This window comes from Palaemon carinicauda, chromosome 10 (genome assembly GCF_036898095.1).
Source record: "Palaemon carinicauda isolate YSFRI2023 chromosome 10, ASM3689809v2, whole genome shotgun sequence".
Taxonomy (NCBI): Eukaryota; Metazoa; Arthropoda; class Malacostraca; order Decapoda; family Palaemonidae; genus Palaemon; species Palaemon carinicauda.
Genome location: NC_090734.1, coordinates 157715893 through 157735515, shown reverse-complemented (window position 1 = coordinate 157735515; position 19623 = coordinate 157715893). Strand labels below are relative to the sequence as shown.

Sequence of the window (19623 nt, the reverse complement as noted above, 5' to 3'; positions counted from 1 at the left end):
CTTTCAATACAAGCACAATATAAGTCTGGTTGAAAAAAAAAATGTGATAATTATGAAACTGCCATTTTTTGGGGGGAATATAAATAATAATATGCATTCAATAAAGGAAATGAACACTTCAGTTCAACGTCCATCACATCATGAAAGGAGCAGCAGTGGCTGACACAGACCAGGACTTCAAAAGCAAATAATGAAAAAAAAAAAGAAAAAAAAAAAAAAAAAAAAAATCAAAATCCTCACATGAAAAAAAAGGAACCTTTTGAAATCACGTCATCCCAAATCAACAGTATCAGAACACGCCCGATGATCTGCCACACCACTAACCTGGTTATGAGAAAGAACTTGGCCTTCCATCTGTGCCAGCTGTTGTTCCACAGGATCCAATCCTTCAACCACCTGTTTAATAACAATAAATAAATAGGGGATAAAATAAAGTCACAAGAAAAATAAAAATTGCAACCGATTGAAAAAAATAAGGAACCTACTGAGATTACACAGAAGATACAAAAAAAAAAAAAAAAAAAAAGATAAATTATAAATAAAGCCAATATGAAAGACCGTGATCTCAAAAACTAATTTTGACCATAATGCACCAAGATTAAGAGAACACATACAAAATTCAGCTTCAGGGATTGAGAGACTAGAGATGCGTTACAAAAATATTAAAAGGATAAATCATCATGGCAAAAGGTAAATAAATTAGGTTACTATATTAATCATACAATATAAAATACCTTACTTCTATAGAGCTTCAGCTAAGATTTAAAATAAAAAGGCACATAACTCACTACCGCAACCAGTTAGAATGACCGCACATTTAACTCGGTTGCAAAACTGTGCCTGTTGATACTTTCTCATTTAATCTATATAGTATTTATAATATTATTACTATTATTATTAATAGCCAAGCTACAACCCTAGTTAGAAAAGCAAGATGCTATAAGCCCAAGGGCTCCAATAGGGTAAAATAGCCCAGTGAGGAAAGGAAATAAGGAAATAAACAAATGATGAGAATATAAAAAGACTCATGTCAGCCTGTTCAACATAAAAACATTTGCTCCAACTTTGAACTCTTGAAGTTCTACTGATTCAACTACCCGATTAGGAAGATCATTCCACAGTACTGTATACTCTTCCATAAAACATACATATAAATATATGCTAGATTCAAATCTCCCTTTTAAGTCATACCTATTTAAATCATCTAATTTCCAATCAATATTTTTTATTCTCCTAAATACCCTAACATAAAGTATATCTATCAATTAAAAAACCTCCCATTGAAACATACAAACCTGCAGCTCTAATATCTAAATCTATTTTGGTATTAAAGAATCACAACTATATACTTTGAATATTTACAAAATGCTGGGGCGAAAGTTTCTGCATTTCTTAAATATACAGCGTATACTGTATAATTGTAGATTCTTAATAACCAATATCAATAGAAATGGCATAGTGTTTTATTCAAGTTATCTATTATCAAAAATTTTAAGTAATTTTTATTTTTCCTAACATACTTACCGAGAACTACTTTCTTAGGAGTTACCTGTAATCTCCTCTCTACCGACCAGAGTTTTGTGTAGTATACCCTATACCCGTTTTCTATGGAGGGCTGACCCGGGAGTGAGAGAACGTGCCCCGAGGGTAGCCTTTGAGCTAGGTCGAGGTCCGCTTGGGTCCCGTGAGTCAGTAAGTTCCTCGGATGTTGCAAAAAGTCCCTGCAAGGGCAGAAAGGCACTCGGGGAAGGTAGGGAGGGCCATTACCCAAAAGTAGTTCTCGGTAAGTATGTTAGGAAAAATAAAAATTACTTAAAATTTTTGATTTGTTATAACACAAATACTTACCTCGAACTACTTTCTTAGGAGACTTACACTTTAGGAGGTGGGAGTGACTTCCTGACCTTCAGACCCAGCAAGCGGATGCCAAGAAGCCTAGATATGAACTAGGTTCTAAAAAAAAAAAAAACTGGGGAAAACGGACGGTAGGGTAAACTACACAAAGAGCTCACGTTAGTGTCTAAGTACTCACCCTTTGAAAAATTCTTCTGATGCTGAGTCCAGTAAGAAAGTTGCAGAGATGTGTTCTTCAATGGTTACATAAGTGTGGTTATCTCCGATAGGGATAGGAAACGGGGATTAGGGTGAAAAGGAACGAACCTGTGTCTCCTGGTTTTGCTATCCACGATTGTGCCTGGGGCTTCACCGTTAAATCACTTGGAGCGCGGAGATGACTGTCCCAATGGAGAACCTGTCTAAGGACCTTCTTGAGTAATCCTTGAGGTAATGGGCAGTAAAGGTCGACTGGTTCGACCAGGTGCCCGCTTGAAGGATCTGGCCCACTGCCATGTTCTTCTCAAAGGCTAAGGAAGTGCTCAGACCTCTGATGTCATGGGGCTTGGGAGTACCTGGCAAGGCTAGTCCCTCCTCCTTGTAGGCCTTGGCAATAACTTGTCTCAACCAAAAGGACATGGTATTCTTCGATACCTGCTTCTTTGTAACACCTGTGGAGACAAAAAGGCTCTTGATGCCTGGCCGGAGATGTGCAGTCCTCTCAAGGTATTTTCTAATGGCACGGACAGGGCATAACCTCAAATCCTCAGGATTCCCAGTCCTAGGAATAGCTGGCAGAGAGAACCCCTCGAATTTAGGATCCCAGACTGCTGGGTTCTGGGTTTTCGCCACGAACGAAGGGACGAACTTGAAGGAGATCTCTTTCCACCCCTTCGAATGAGAGACGTCATAAGACAGCCCATGGATCTCACCTACCCTTTTCGCAGAGGCCAAGGCCAACAAAAAGACTGTCTTGAGAGTGAGATCCCTGTCTACAATATCCTTCATTGGTTCGAACAGGGGGCTACTTAACATCTTCAGGACCCTAGCTAAGTCCCACTGAGGCACCCTAACAGTTTGAGGGGGGCAGGACTGTTCAAAACTCCTGACAAGCATAGAGATGTGTCTAGAGGAGCCTAGGTCGATGCCCTTCAGAAGGAAGACTTGACCCGAGGCTGCTCGTACTCCTTTTATAGCTGGGATTGACATCCCTATCTCGTCCCTGAGGTGGTTGGCCGACATTTGAGCGCAAGACTAATGAGCGCCATCAAATAAGCGCCGACAATTTAGTGCAAGACAGTTGAGCGCAATAACATATGAGCGCCATAAATTCAACCCTTTCTCTCCATATTTGTTGCATGGTTATTACAGTCGTGTAGTAACCATCGTGAAAATCATTCCATTTAGGAAAAGTAAACATTTCATCAAACTCTTTCTCTCTTTCTCTCTCAGTATTCGTGTTTGGCTATTACAATCGTTTGATATATTATCGTTAACATTTCAAAGCTTGTTAAACAATTTTGAAAATTTTTTTTTAAAATTTTAACAATTTTGAACAATCTTACTTTGTTATGAATTACCATAAAATATAAATAAAAACTATTTGCTGTATGATTTTGTCCTAGTTTTAAAATATTAACACATTTGTAAATTGTAGGATGCATATGACCTACGGACATCTGTATTGCCCGATGCCACCCTTCTAATGAATTATTGGTACGTGGAAGTTCACTAAGAACACGTTCATATACACTCCAAACACTTGGAGGGAACATTGCATTTCTTCTTCTCCCTCTCCTGCAAGGTCTACCTATCCAAGTATATTCAAAATATAGTACTAGATCATCATCTAACTCATCAGGAACTACATCCTGTAATAATTCAAAAACATTTACTATTTCATTGGGAGGAACGAATGCTAAGGCCACCAGCATTTTTGTGTATTTTCGTACTTCTTCACTGCCACAGTATAAGTCGTTCAAACCTAAATCTTGAATTTTTCGCCAAACGGCTTGCGATAAATGGAAAAAACACCCTAACACCTCAGCGTTATTAAAAACGGAAAGAAAAGCATTATGAAACGCTTTCTCATAGTCGCAGGAAATGGAAACTAGAGCAATCTCGTTATCTATGCATTGTATTTGAGGCAGAGCACGACGATATAGTTCTTCGGACTTTCTCTGAAGGAGCATATAAACCATTGGAAGGACGTTTCCTTTATACTGAATGTGAATCACATATAGCTGATAAAATAGCTGAGGAGCTATCTTGAATGTCCCATCTCCCATCCAATGCTTATTTTCCTTAATCATCCTCAAGTTTTCAGACGTTGCAAATATAAAATAGCGATCAGGGTCTTCAATCCCAGAGTCATATGCAAGGAAATTTTCTCCAGCGTATGTATAAACAAGTTCTTGAGGTATGTCTATTTCACTTACGTCACTTGGAGCCGAGATAGGCAGTCCTTCGCAATTCCTTTTTCTTTGTACTGTTCGCTGAAGGGAATGATATTTTGGAAGAAGAGCAACTGCTTCAGGTTGCAAATTAAGCTGGGTCTCTTGAATGATTCGTCTTGGAGGATCATTTGATGTTGCGGCCCTTTTACGAAGCCTCATTATAGATAAGCTAGCAGCTGACTTTGCAGGATCCGGCACATGGTTGTGATCACTGGCAGATGTGCATTCATCTCCACAAACGTATATTCTTCCTTTGCACGTTCCTATTACACAGCGCCAAGATACTTTCCCACTCTTCAGCACTCTGTCGAGTCTGTAAACATAGCCTTGGTGTACAGTGAACCCTCGTTTATCGCGGTAGATAGGTTCCAGTCGCGGCCGCGATAGGTGAAAATCCGCGAAGTAGTGACACCATATTTACCTATTTATTCAACATGTATATTCAGACTTTTAAAACCTTCCCTTGTACGTAGTACTGTTAACAAACTACCCTTTAATGTACAGAACACTTAATGCATGTACTACAGTACCCTAAACTAAAACAGGCACAAATATTAAAGGTGATTTTATATCATGCATTTCCTAAACATGCTAAAAAGCACGATAAAAAATGGCAACCAATGTTTTGTTTACATTTATCTCTGATCATAATGTAGAAACAAATTGGAGGTAGAGCTTTGCTTATTACCCAGACATATTTCCCATACTTTTCCCTTAGAACTACAGTAGGGTCCCGAATTAAGCGTGTTCGAATTACACGATTCCCCTTTTCCACGATCGCTATTTTTCGAAAATAAATTTTCTGTATCCACGAGGCTGTTCAAAGTTCGCGAGTCAAGCACTACAAAATGTATCAAATCTATAGTCTTTTTAAGTATATTGGTAGCCCTAAATACGGTGATTTATAATAAATGTTACAAAACAATATTAACATTACATTTCATTAACATAATTTCATGATGAATAGCCTATTTAAGGATAAAATTCCACAACAATGAAATCAACTGTTAACTGTGCGAGTCCAGCTGACAAAATGTAAACAGAAATGTGGTTACGTTCTCGGCAATCTTTATCTTTCTCCAACCTTACGATAATTGTAATGGTAGTGTTAATGATGGTATATTAAAGCATTATTTTTGTTTAGTACAGTATATTTAAAAGCCTTATTTTTCCCTCTGGGCGTTCAAGGTTTTCACGAGTAGACTGGGTTCGTTTATCGGCAGTGAATAGCCTAATCTTCGGTAACGAGTCGTCAATATTTTGTCATATTTTAAACAGTAGGCTATACATTTGATTTGCAAACATTGGTTTTGTAGAGTAGACGGTAAAATAAAATCTAGAGAGAGAGAGAGAGAGAGAGAGAGAGAGAGAGAGAGAGAGAGAGAGAGAGAGAGATTTGATGGCAGAAATCTCTCTCTCTCTCTCTCTCTCTCTCTCTCTCTCTCTCTCTCTCTAGATTTTATTTTACCGTCTACTCTTCAAAACCAATGTTTGCAAATCAAATGTATACTGTTTAAAATATGACAAAATATTGACAACTCGTTACCGAAGTTTAGGCTATTCACTGCCGATAAACGATAACAAACCCTTTAATGCAAACTAACTGTATCCTTTGATATTCCTCTATATTTATCACAAATTCCTTCTATACCTCCTCAGACACTCTTATTTCAAATATCTAAATTATTCTTATCACAACTAACACCATCTAGTCATTTTCATTCCATTATATCTATTATTCCTCTGAATCTTATTCCCTTTCCTTATTCTGTTTATTCGATGGGATTCGTTTTTCCCTTTACTGTCTTTCAGAATCTATTTTTAGCCACTGGCAACCAAATCCCCCCTTCCCCCGTCTCCTACCGTCTCCCCTGCGAGTCCACCCAGCCTATCTCATTACTCCCCCCCACCTTCATCCTCCCGTTCTAGGTCTGTAACCTTCTGCGTCATAATATCTCTCTCTCTCTCTCTCTCTCTCTCTCTCTCTCTCTCTCTCTCGTTATACAATACTTACAAATAGATGAAGAAACCAAAATCGGTTTTCTTGAAGTGTCAATTAAATACAAAACGAAAAAATTATACCGTGTATACATCCATTTCAATCATAGCTTAAAATACGGTAACCGATTTCGACAGCAAACCACTATTTTTTAGGAAACACCATTCTATTCCAGAAAATTTTTACTCTTTAAATGTCAATTGCGCTATAATAAAACATGTACTTATGTTGTAAAATTTCGGGTGTGTTTTAAAAATCGAGTATTGCTAACTTATTTTTGTTTTACTTTTGGCTGTGATCACATCAGCTGATGTCTAGCTTCCGCGCGAATACAATAACAAAGAATTGTTTACACCATTTCTTAACTTATTCAAACCATCTATACAGTTAATATTACATAAACACCAATGTGTTATAACTTATCATATTTATTGTTTAGTACTTTAAAACCATATCTCTCTCTCTCTCTCTCTCTCTCTCTCTCTCTCTCTCTCTCTCTCTCTCATCGAACGTTATAGCGGTAACCTAATTGTTCGGTGACTTTAAAAATAGGCCTAGTACTTTCTTCTTTACCTTTTTTGCAAATGGATCCATAATTGAGGTGGGTACAAGTTGACTTATAACTGAAGTTAGGAAAAGTATTTTGGATATGGAAAGGACAATTATCTTTCGTAACAGTTTAGAATTATCGTAAGTTATCACTCTGTCATTAGCGGCAGTTTGCTATTGTGGATTAAACGCATAAGGAAAAAAAAATTTCCAGCTTTGCTACGAATTTAGGAATTTATATGGATACGGTAAGTAAAATATTTGTAATAACATAATGTTTACTAAATGTTTGTAATATCATTAGTTATGACTTAGATCATGTGTGTTTAATGCATTCGTTTGTTTATTATGATCGAAGATGGAGCGTAAACAAATGGAAGGTTTCCGTTTCCGGCATCATAAAGAAAAACATTTCATAAATGGCATTCATTTCATTTATTTGAAAGTTCTAATAAAAAATAATTAGAACATTGGTAATAACAAATTCAACATATAATCTATACTTGGTAAAATTGCTGTCAATTCAAAAACACAGATGTATAAATGCGTCTGTTTCTTCGTTGTGATCAGAGTTAAACGTAAACAAAACATTGGTTGTCGTTTTCTATTCTGCTTTTTAGCGTGTTTAGGAAACGCATGATATAAAATCGCCTTTATTTTGATAATTCTGGATTTTCAATAATACAACAAGCTAGTCTATAGAGTGATGGTTTTGCTATTCACCAGTTGTATTATACAATAGATATGACAAACATTAAAATTTGTCTGTATTTTGGGTTGTGTTGTAACGGGAAATATATGGTGTTTACACCTATCCTGGTTATAATTTTAACCATTTTTCAAGTTATTAGAACTTTAAAGTATATTAAATGTTTTATTTATTTACAAAAACAATTTGATATTATAAAGAAATACAGTATAGTACAAAGAAAGTATTGGAAATGGGTAGTAAACACATTTGAATAGGCAAATTGCTGGTTGCCATGGCCACAATGGAATTATTTCTGTTAGTTGTGTGTTTCGAAATTCGCGATTTTCCATTTACACGAGGTCATTAATCGACCAAATTCTCGCATAATTCGGGACCCTACTGTACATCACATCTTCCTACTTTAGATATATATATATATATATATATATATATATATATATATATATATATATATATATATATATATATATATATATATATATACGTGTGTGTGTGTATATATATACATTTATATGTATACACATATACATACCTACATATATACATAAATACATGCATACATATATATATATATATATATATATATATATATATATATATATATATATATATATATATATATATATATATATATATACTGTATATATATGGGTTATGGAAAAAATCCGCGATGGTTCACTGTAATAAATTTACTTTTCCTTTGGTAGATGTTAGCTTCTCCATACCGTGGGTTTCAAGAAATAAATATATTCAAGTAATATCCCTTTAAGAAAGTTTTGTTTATATTTCCTAAAAGGGATAATTCCAAGTTTTAATGTTAATAACCAAACAACTGTAATTATATTTAACATTGGAGAGAGAGAGAGAGAGAGAGAGAGAGAGAGAGAGAGAGAGAGAGAGAGAGAGAGAGAGAGAGAGAGAGAGAGAGACATTTTGGCGCTCAACTGTCAGCGCTCAAATGTTACTGCGCTTAAGTCTTGCGCTCATACGTCGGCGCTCATTTGTCTTGCGCTCAAACGTCGTCGCACGCCCTGAGGTATACTAGAAAGTCTGCGATATCTGGGACCGAGGCTTTGAGGGGTTTTATGCGCTTCGAAGCGCACCACTTCGTGAAAGAGGCCCACTTCGCTTGGTAGACCGCTGCCGACGACCTCAGGTATCGCGACATCCTCTTAGCCGTTCCTGACGAATATCCTTCTTTCTTCAGGAGGCGCTCGATAGTCTCCAGGCATGAAGGCGTAGAGACTGTGGGTTGTCGTGGAACCTGAGAAAGTGTGGCTGTTGTAGAAGATCTGACCTGTCGGGGAGTGGCCACGGAGGATGGTTCGTCAGGTCTTTTAGGTCTGCGAACCACTCTCTCTCCGGCCACCAGGGCGCTACCAAAGTCATCCTTAAGTTCCGGGCAGCCCTTACACTGTTGAGCACTTGCCTGATCAACGTGAAGGGGGGAAAAGCGTACACGACTAGGTTGTCCCACTTGTGCTGAAAGGCATCCTCCAAGGCTGCCTTTGGGTCTGGGACAGGAGAACAATACACAGGGAGTTGTGCGTTCAGCTTGGTTGCAAAGAGGTCCATCACCGGGGAACCCCACCGTTGAATGAGCCTGGCTACTTCTGGGAGGAGGGACCATTCTGTTCCTACTATCTGACCCATCCTGCTGAGACCGTCGGCTAGGACGTTCTTTTTCCCGGGGATGAACCTTGCCAATAACACTATCTGGTTCGCTTCCGCCCAATCTAGGATCTCTAGGGCGAGATCGCACAACTCCCTTGATTTGAAGCCTCCCTGCTTCTTTATGTACTCCACCACTGTGGCGTTGTCGCACATCAACGCCACAGTGTTTCCCCTTAGTAGATCGATGAAGTGCAGGCAAGCTTTCTGGACTGCCTTCAACTCTAGGACATTGATGTGTAGGCCTTTCTCCCCGTCCATCCAGGTTCCTCTCGCCGTCCCGTTGAGGAGATGAGCTCCCCATCCCTGGTTGGAGGCGTCTGTGAATTGGAGCAACTCGGGAGGTTCGGTCGCGAAGGGCATCCCCCTTGAGCGAGTTCGACCGGCAATGCCACCATTCCAGGGAGGGTATTGTGTTTGGCAGGACTGGAATTAATTTCCGGGGCGAGTCGAGTTGGTTCCAGAAGTTCTTCAGGTTCCATTGGACGGCCCTGAGTCTGAGTCTCCCCTGGGGAACCAGTTTCTCCAACGACACCAGATGACCTATTAGCCTTTGCCAGTCCTTCGCCCTCCTGGGTTGCCCCGACAGGAAAGGAAGAAGGATCTTCATAAGATTGCTTACCCGCTCCTCTGACGGAAAAGCTTTCACTAGTAGGGAATCCAGTGTCATCCCCAAATAGATTATTCTGGTGGAGGGAGATAGGTTCGATTTTTCTGGGTTGATCATGATACCCAGACCCTTGCAAAACTGGAGAAGTTTTATACCCTGCTCCTTCAAAACGTCCTCCGAGGAGGAAAGAAGCAACCAGTCGTCCAGGTACCGGATGAGGCGAATGCCCCGCTCGTGAGCCCACACAGAGACTGTCATGAAGACTCTCGTGAATACCTGGGGAGCTGTCGACAACCCGAAGCAGAGGGTCTTGAATTGCAGGATCTGGGTACCCCATTTCAGCCGGAGAAACTTCCGAGTTGTGGGATGGACCGGGATTTAGAAGTATGCGTCCTTGAGGTCTATGGTCATCATGTAGTCTTTCTCCCTCAAGGACAGCAAGACTGACTTCGGAGTGTCCATTTTGAAATCTGTCTTTCGCACAAACTTGTTGAGAGCTGACAGGTCTACTGTATCACCGGTCTCCACAACCCCCCCCCCCGGTCGCCTTTTCTACCAGGAACAGGCGGCTGTAGAAACCTGGCCCTGGGTGCAGGATCTCCTCCATGGCGCCCTTTTCCAACATCGTGGACACCTCTTCTTGAAGAGCCGCCCTCTTCAACGGGTCCTTGGGTGCCAGCCACTCCGACAGGCTGGCTGGAATTAAAGGCGGGGGTTCCGTCAAGAACGGTAGCCTGTACCCCTCCTTCAGTACGGATACTGTCCAGGGCTCTGCTCCGTGAGCCTTCCATGCTTGCCAATGTAGTCTGAGGCATCCCCCAACCTGAGGCTTGGGCAGGAGTAGGGGGCCTCCCACTCTACCTCCTCCTGGAGGAGCGGCCTGAACGGCCTCTCCTGGAGGCAGAATACCCTGTTCTAAACGAGGCCGACGCTGCTGGAGTTCCTCTACGGGGGGGCTGAGGTGCTGAAGCCCACGAGGAAGAAGGGGCTTCTCTCCTCGCCAGGTTAGGCGGGGCCTGAGAAGTAGAGGGACCGTCTGAGGCTGACCTCTTGTAGGGTGGCCTCCTTACTGGTTGGGGCCTGGGATCGTTCACTTCTTTTCTTTTAGCCACCTTTTCCATGATCTCCTCTAGCTCTTTCAAGGGGAACAAGGAGTCACCCCACACAGGAAGGCTCCTCATGGCCCTCGCCTCCCTGTCTGGGACCTTACGGGAAAGCTTCGCCAGAATAGTGTCCCTTTTGCGAAGAACCCAATTCGCTGACAGGGCAAGGGACTGATACGTGAGGAACTTCAGGGTCTTGCCCCCGGAGATGATAAGCTCCCTCAGGAGGCTTTGCTGTTCCGGGTCCGTCAAGTCATATGTGGCTTGAACACCTACCAGTGTGGAAGCCCACCAGTCCAACCAAGAGGAGACGTGAACTAAGTCTTTCGACATCTCCTTCATCATCGCAGCCTCCGACTGCGAAAAACAAATCGGGGGGTGAAGAGGCTCTGTCCTCCGGGGCAGCCTGTCCCAGAACGTCGAGGGCAGGCTCCACCTTGCAGGCTCCCGGTCGTTGTTCCTCTGGCACATAAACCCTACTCTGTCTTGAGCCCTTGGAGCAACTTCGAAGAGCTCTGCGTTTTGGGAGCTTCGGCATTGCCTGCCACAACTCTATTGACATGAGCCCGTCCCAGGACGAGATCTCGGGCCACAGGTAGGGCCGGGGAGGTTTTCTGTTGGACGGGTGCCTGCATCAAGCGGGTCACGCTGGACCTCCAGTAGTCCTCATCGGTTGTAACCGGTTCTTCAATTCTATGATGCCTTCGAATCAGGCCTATAACTTTCCGATAGGCCGAGTCCTCGGTCGGGGAACCTTCTCTACCGTCAGCAGAACCTTCGGCCTGATCCCGAGGAGCCGGGTCACCGGGCACTCCCACCGGGCGCTTCGGTTCTGGAACAACAGGCACTCCCCTGTGGTGGTACCGGTCTTCCCCGGCGGAAACCTCCGCACCAGGTTCGGGGGTCAGAACTGGCATCGCCGTGCCGGCGAGGACTACCGTTCGTGTATTCTCTCTGGGGGACGAGGACACGGATCCTGTGGGCTAACCCGATGGAGGGAACCGTTCCTTAAAGTCCGAGGGCCGAACCAGCTGTGCTGATTTGGCCAGGCTGCCCGTAAGGAAGCACGGTTCCCCCCGCTGGGCGGGGTGAACCAGAAGCTTCGCGGCCTTACGCCTGCCTGAAGCGGCCTTCTCGCATTTCTCCCTGCGAGGGTCATATCTTCATCTGGAGGGTGGCCTTCGTGGCGAGAAATCCCTGGATTGCCGGTCCGGGGAACGCTGCAATTCACACTTACGGGGAACGAAGACCCAATCACCATCGGGGGACCTACTCCTCCTGTATTTCCTCCGTGGAGAGCGGGACCGTCTCCTGCTGAACCTCGAACGGGATCTTGAGCGGGAACGCCTGCTCCTGGACCGCTCCCTCCGGCGCCGATGTCTTCTCCTGGTTTCTTCTTCTGAAGAGAACGAAGCGCCACCATCCGAAGAGCCCGACGAAACTGTACCACCCGCACGACGGGCAGAAGCGAGGGCTACGGAGGGCTTCGCGACTCGCTGCGTACCAAAGGTAGAGGGTTGCAGGAAGGTTTCTGGGACCGTCGTCAGAGGAGCTGGAAAAGAGGGTTGACGCCCTACACTAAGGAACCAGGTATCCAGGCCCTTTTCCATCCGCATTGGGGACCTACCTGATGTTTTAGGGAGCTTCCACCCGAAGGACTCACTTACCGTGGAGTCTAACTTACCCTGGGCGTCGCCAGCTGCCGAAGAACCTGAAACACAGGCCCACGAAGCGGGCAAAGAAACAGGCACAACATTACTACACCACAAGGGGTCGTCGGAGGAAAACGTGCCCCCCAAGCACAAGGGCAGTCTCTCCAGAACCCCCCGACACAGCACTACCAGGCCCCCCACTAGCCTGAGAAGTCCCAGCAACCCCCACTTCACACACATTAGACTCCTGGGGAAGAACCCTCGGCTCTTTCCCCGCAACGGACTTACCTCGTCCCCTACTCTGGGTAGGGGAAGTCGAGACAGAAGCCCCGTCGGACCGTCCACTGGGTGACGGTAGCGGCGAAGAGATGCTAGATTTCCTGGGCGAAAGTTTCGACTTCTTCTTAGTGCCGTAACGCACCCACTGTATCTCACTCCAACTAACACACTCAATGCACGTATCCGATGGCGAGCACATCCTGCCCCTACAGGAAGAGCAAAGGGAGTGAGGGTCTACTTCGGGCTTGGAGAGGAACGCTCCACACGACTTCCCGGCTCTAGGCCCAGGACAACGGCAGATCTGCTCCATAGCACACAACCACAAGGCACAGGAACGAAGGGAATCAAAGGGATACACTTGGGAAGCACAAGGAAGGATAGTGAACACGCAAGAACACAAGGGACAAGCACAAAGATACCACGCGGTAACCACGCGGGACACACGAGGCGGAAACAAAGGGTCGAGAGAGACGAGAGCGACGTGAGAGTATGGTATCACGTCGCGACCAGAGAACTTACCGACTCACGGGACCCAATTTAGGGTATACTACACAAAACTCTGGTCGGTAAAGGGGAGATTACAGGTTACTCCTAAGAAAGTAGTTTGAGGTAAGTATTTGTGTTGGAACAAATAAAGTTTTCAAGCAGAAAAGAGACAAGTGCATAGTTTGATAATTATACCTGCTGGCTCTATTTTACATTTTGACATTATTCCACATGGTATACTCGGGAGTGTTCTACAAATAATTGTTGGGTATATCGACAATCAAGAAATTCAGAAATAAACGAAGTTCCCTATTACTGGCATTTCTTAAATAAGTTCACTAATACTTGATAAACTAAATATAAAAAATAGACTTGTTATAATACTCAAATAAGTACTGTGTATCATCGCCACCGACTGCTCAAAAGGGTCCAGTCTAAAGGGTTTTAGAATTTTCCTGTGTGATTATTATTCAATGCTGGCTGATATCAGACTGGTATAAATATATTCCCTAATAATTAAGAAGTACACTAAAGCAATAAGACAACTAAGGATGCAACCCACAGGACAACGTACCAATCATTATTTTTCTTGATTCTTATTCATGAAAAAGTTCAATCTTTAAAAGAACACAAGTGATTTATGTCCCAGAAATGAAAACACAATTAACATGCTTTTTACTTTGTCTTAAACATTTACCAATGCCAACTTATTTGCATCTTTGAAAAAGGAAGAGCGGAAAATCATGCGACAACATAAAATTACTTGAAACCTTTGTTCTAGATCTGTATCTTCCCACAATTTTGGGGATAGCCGACATTAAACAAATGAACAAACTTAAAGAAAAACACCTCAGTGTATCGTTACTTTCCAAAACATGAACCATGAGTACTGCTCTTTCATATACTGAATAGAAACTAGCTTCTGGGTTAACAAGCCTTGTAACCGATGCGTCAGTGGGGTCACAAGCCTTGTAACCGATGCGTCAGTGGGGTCACAAGCCTTGTAACCGATGCGTCAGTGGGGTCACAAGCCTTGTAACCGATGCGTCAGTGGGGGTCACAAGCCTTGTAACCGATGCGTCAGTGGGGTCACAAGCCTTGTAACCGATGCGTCAGTGGGGGTCACAAGCCTTGTAACCGATGCGTCAGTGGGGTCACAAGCCTTGTAACCGATGCGTCAGTGGGGGGTCACAAGCCTTGTAACCGATGCGTCAGTGGGGGTCACAAGCCTTGTAACAGATGCTTCAGTGGGGTCACAAGCCTTGTAACAGATGCGTCAGTGGGGTCACAAGCCTTGTAACAGATGCGTCAGTGGGGTAACAAGCCTTGTAACAGATGCGTCAGTGGGGTCGCAAACCTTGTAACAGATGCGTCAGTGGGGTCACAAGCCTTGTAACAGATGCATCAGTGGGGTAACAAGCCTTGTAACAGATGCGTCAGTGGGGTAACAAGCCTTGTAACAGATGCGTCAGTGGGGTAACAAGCCTTGTAACAGATGCGTCAGTGTGTAACAAGCCTTGTAACAGATGCGTCAGTGTGTAACAAGCCTTATAACAGATGTGTAAGTAGATGTGTCAATGGGGTCACAAGCCTTGTAACAGATGTGTCATTGTAACCATAGGCAAAACCTTAACTTTATTTCACAGCGACGCAAAAAACTGGTTCGGAGGTTTGATAGCTTCCCCTCGGCATAAGGTACAGGTAGTAAAGAACTAATGTAGGACAAATAGACGCTTAAACTAAATTTGAAACATAAGAAAGGGTTAATGAACTTATCGGGTACAGATTTCCGCAGTTACCGTTCGACATTGCCTAAAACACTTTCCACAAACAGGATATTGGTGAATAAGTTTCTAATAGACACTATTATTCCACTGCCAACCCAAATGCAAAAGAGATGAAATGAAAATAAAAGGTTGTAATAAAAGGAGGCTATATTAACGATAACATGCAAACAGAACAAGATATGTAATGAGTACCTTCCCAACCATACAACAACTTGAAGTTTAGTATCTAACGATTTTATCAAAACCAATAAAAAGATATCACAATATGACAAATTCGTAGATAATTTGTATTTTTCCTAACTATACAAACCTTAGCTATATACATGGGGTAATTACTTCGGCGTAGCCGAATGACAAGCCATAAAGATTTAACGAGGGTTTCCTACCCCACCACTAGTTAGCGGGGGGGGGGGGGGGGGGGGGGGGGGGGGGTAGGGAGGGGTAGCTAGCTACCCCTCCCCCTCACACACACACCGGTGAATAGCTCACTTTACTTAGAGGTAGGACTTATCTTGGGGGACAGGGCTGGCAGGCACATATGTGTAAATAGCTAAGGTTTGTATAGTTAGGAAAAATAAAAATTATCTACGAATTTGTCATTTGTTCCGTAACTGAAATACAAACCATGCTATTTACGTGGGGTGACTTAACCCTTAGGAAGGGTGGCAAGTCCCGGCCATACTGGCTTTGGCTTGCCCGGGTATTCCATATTCGAGCGATCAAGTACTCGGACAATAGGGAATCCCTTCTCCTCGCTGGCGGTTGTGAAACTGCCGCGGCCTACGTAAGGTGTGCGCAAAGGTGAAAAGTGACTTGTCCCAGGCAGTTGCCCTGGAGTCCCTCAGAAGGATATCCAGGCTAGGACTCTCCCAATACCACCTCGTTAGGGAATGGGGACATGACAGTATTACACGTAATACTAGGAACACAAGGTAGCATGGTCTACCTGCAGTGGTTTGAGGTCAGCTGTGCAGAGAACCCAGGATGCTGCTATCTCCGTGGGAGGAGAGGATGAAGAAAAGAATAAGGGCCAGACAGATCTTTTCATTCATGCAGACTAACACCAGGTAACGATGCCCTCAACCTTCTGCTACTTGTCCATCAAGGAGCCTGAGGTTTAGACCAGCTGTTGTGAAGCCACCACAGGGTCGATAGAAACATATCGAGCCTCCTGTGGGTCATGTCTTGCAGGTAAGGGGCTGAGAAGAAGGTCTGATGCTTCAACATCCCCGCTTGCAGGACCTGCGTCACTGAATGATGCTCCATGAAGGGCAGGGATGTAGCTACGCCCCTGACATCATGGGCTCTAGGGCGATGTGACAGAGAAGGGTCAGGATTCAAGGCCGGGTGTAACACCCTGCGAATCCGGGCCGAGATGGTACTCCTGGAGACCCTTTTCTTCATTACCCAGGATCCACGAACGAGGCTTGAGCCTGGAGATGAACTGCAGCCGTTCTCTGAAGACGCCACCTCAGACTCCCTACCGGCAAGGTAGGAGATGGTCTGGGTCATCTGCTACAGGACAGAGACTCGAACCCTGGATGGAGCCAAACAGCGGGTCCGGCACTCCCGGATTCTGAGTCTCAGCAACAAACCTCAGGGACGAACCTGAATGTTGTCTTCCCCTAACCCCCTGAATGGGCGAAGTCGTATGAGAGACCATGTGACTCGCTTGGCTGAAGATAAGCTAGCAGGAACACTGTCTACCCAGAAAGGTGGTGATCCGGGGACTACGTAGTGGTTCGTCAGGGGGTCTCTTTAGACACTTGAGGACTTGAACCACGTCCCAAGGAGGAGGTCTCACCTTCGACTGAGGGTAGGAGAGGACAGGGGGGTAACTCATAGATCAGGAACTGGGATGTGTCCCTAAAAGGGAGGGCATCCCCTGAAGAGGACCAGGAGGTCTGCTTCAGAGCCGACGATCAACTGAAGTACTGCTAAACACTCCGAGGAGTGGTCTCTGTGAGGGACCTTTCCCGCGAACAGGAGAGGTGTCCTTCGTAGAAGAGACTTCGAGACACCACAGGCTGAACTACTGGTGAGCGCCTGTGCGCTATCTCAGGAACCCCAACGATGTGCGCAAATGCGCAGGGAACGTTGGTAGTAGCCTAAATGAATTACTGGAACAGGGCGCCTCTGGAAGGCAGTCTCAGGAACAGCAGGAACAGCAGCCGAGCGCTAGCGGGCAAGGGCACGTTGGCGCGCAGGGGATACCTGGCACTTAAGGGACTTACTCACGATGTTAGAAAGTCTCTCCTGACCCTGAGGGAGGAGCCCGTTGGATAACGGGGGGCGTGTGCGCCCAAGGCGCGTCAGCAGTCAGGAACGGATACAGCAGGCAGCAGGTCCACTGGGGGCGAGACACCAAAGGTCTAACGCAGCCTGAGTAGCGAGGCCCCGAGGGGATTAGTTGCAAGACCCCGAAGGGTCAGCGCAACGAGAAACCGAAGTTTCTCCGTCACTAATCACCAAAGTGTAGAAGTGACTAAAGTTACGAGAGCCCGAGGGAACTGCGTAACTAAAGTTCCGAGACCCCGAAGGGTCAGGGAAAAAAGGGAAACCGAAGTTTCCCTGTCACTAAACACCGAAGTGCTAGTGACTGATCAGCAAGCTGTTGTCAACAGGAACAATCCTCCGAAGAGGAGTCTCTATGAGTGGCCTCTCTCGCGAACGAGAGAGGTGAGCACTTCGTAGAAGAGACTGATGATGGGCCCCGAAGGGCCGTGAGATCAGCTGACGTAAACAGGACCAATCCTCCGAAGATGAGTTTCTGTGAGTGTCTTCTCACGCGAATGGGAGGAGACACTTCGTAGAAGAGACAAAAGGAGCAATCCTCCGAAGAGGAGCCCTTAGTGCAGCCTCCCTCGCGAACGAGAGAGGTCCAGACTGATCCTGCAGCTGTCAGCCCCTTGAGCGTAGCTACAGAAGCGACCGCTCAGCCCCAAGAGCATAATCGCTAGTACCATGGTCCAGCCTTGCAACCACTCAGCTCCTTGAGCAAGTCGCAAGGGCGGTCGCTCAGCCCCAAGAGCATAACCGCCTAAGGACCAGGTTAAAGTAAAAAGGGAAGTTAACTAACTACCCTGGAGGCGAACCTCCTTATCGTTCTAGGATGCACTGGAGAGTGGAGAGCTGGCAGTAGTCACGGGGAAACTTCTAGAGAAGGAAATGCCCCTGACGATTGTCTTGAGAGACGGCGGCGAAGCCGACTCCCTAGGCATAAACAAGACAGCTCTGCTTCGAAGGCACACAACAGGCACGAAGAAACAGCATCGTAAACTCGAAAATAAAATAGAATTATTTAACAGGAATTCCCCCGGGTGAAACTCCGAAGAGAAACCCCGAGGGAAAGAAAACATAAGAACGAAAGAAGGTATGCGCCCCCCTCCCCCCGCCATGCCCAGGGAGGGGGGGTGAAAACTTAACAAAAACAAATTATAACATTATAATTATGCAACTGACTTTGAATGTTCCAAGGCTCACCGACCCCCGAAGGGACATGAGCCCCGGCTAAAAAGTAAAAAACAAAACACAATTATATTCATAAAAATAATTGAGACAAATAAAACGAAATAGCGACTCGGTCCTGAGAAGCTATCGTAGGCGTAGTACGGAGTAAGAGGTGAACGACCTCAAGAGAAGGGCCGGTCTCCACGAAGGCAACCATGGTGGCCTAGGAGAGAAAGGCCGTGATCCAGAAAAGATCGAGGTGGCCTGCAAGCCGGCGATCACTCTCGTAGACGTACACAACACACCGCACAACACCGTAAGCAAAGGAAACTTACTATTTTCTATACACAAAAATATATATAAACATTAATAATGTTTAAATATATCAAGTATAAGAAAAGGTAAGATAAAAGACAAAACAATAATGGCCGTCAAGTGAGGATAGGAGCGGAGACTTCCGATCGCTATCCGAGCCAAAAGTAAAGTGAGCTATTCACCGGTGTGTGTGAGTGGGGAGGGGTAGCTAGCTACCCCTCCCAACCCCCCTGCTAACTAGCGGGGGGGTAGGAAACCCTCGTTAAATCTTTATGGCTCGTCATTCAGCTACGCCGAAGTAATTACCCCATGTAAATAGCGTGCTTTGTATTTCAGTTACGGAACAAATAAATGATAAAAAATAGTTGTTTCTAAGACTACAAATCCCATCTCAACATGGTTAGATCGTCCCAAAAACTTTCATAAAATCCAATGGCCAAATGTGAAGATCTCCAGAAGTTTTAGGGCATAATTCTTTACCATAGAAAACTTTATAAAACAAATATTTTCTAAATTTTCCAGATACATTTGAAATTTCAATAATAAAATCAAACATACCCGGGGAAAACGACACTTCTCATAGTTCTAGTATGATCTTAAAACGGCATCACAAAGTTGTAAATCAAGAGTTATACATTAATAAATATTGGATCCTTGTCAAAAGACCAAACAGCTATTCCTATGAATCTTCCATTATGGAAAGTGACTAAATTACTACCCA

General features: G+C 44.4%; 1 protein-coding gene across 2 annotated transcripts in view; it reads right to left on the bottom strand.

The window, feature by feature from the left end:
• LOC137648907 (transcription initiation factor IIA subunit 1-like) overlaps positions 1-19623 on the bottom strand; it is a 57953-nt gene that overhangs the window by 25473 nt on the left and 12857 nt on the right. For both annotated transcript variants that reach the window (XM_068382080.1, XM_068382079.1), the window contains exon 7: positions 325-396. In XM_068382080.1, coding sequence (XP_068238181.1) covers positions 325-396 — 72 coding nt within the window. The remainder of the gene's footprint in view (positions 1-324; positions 397-19623) is intronic.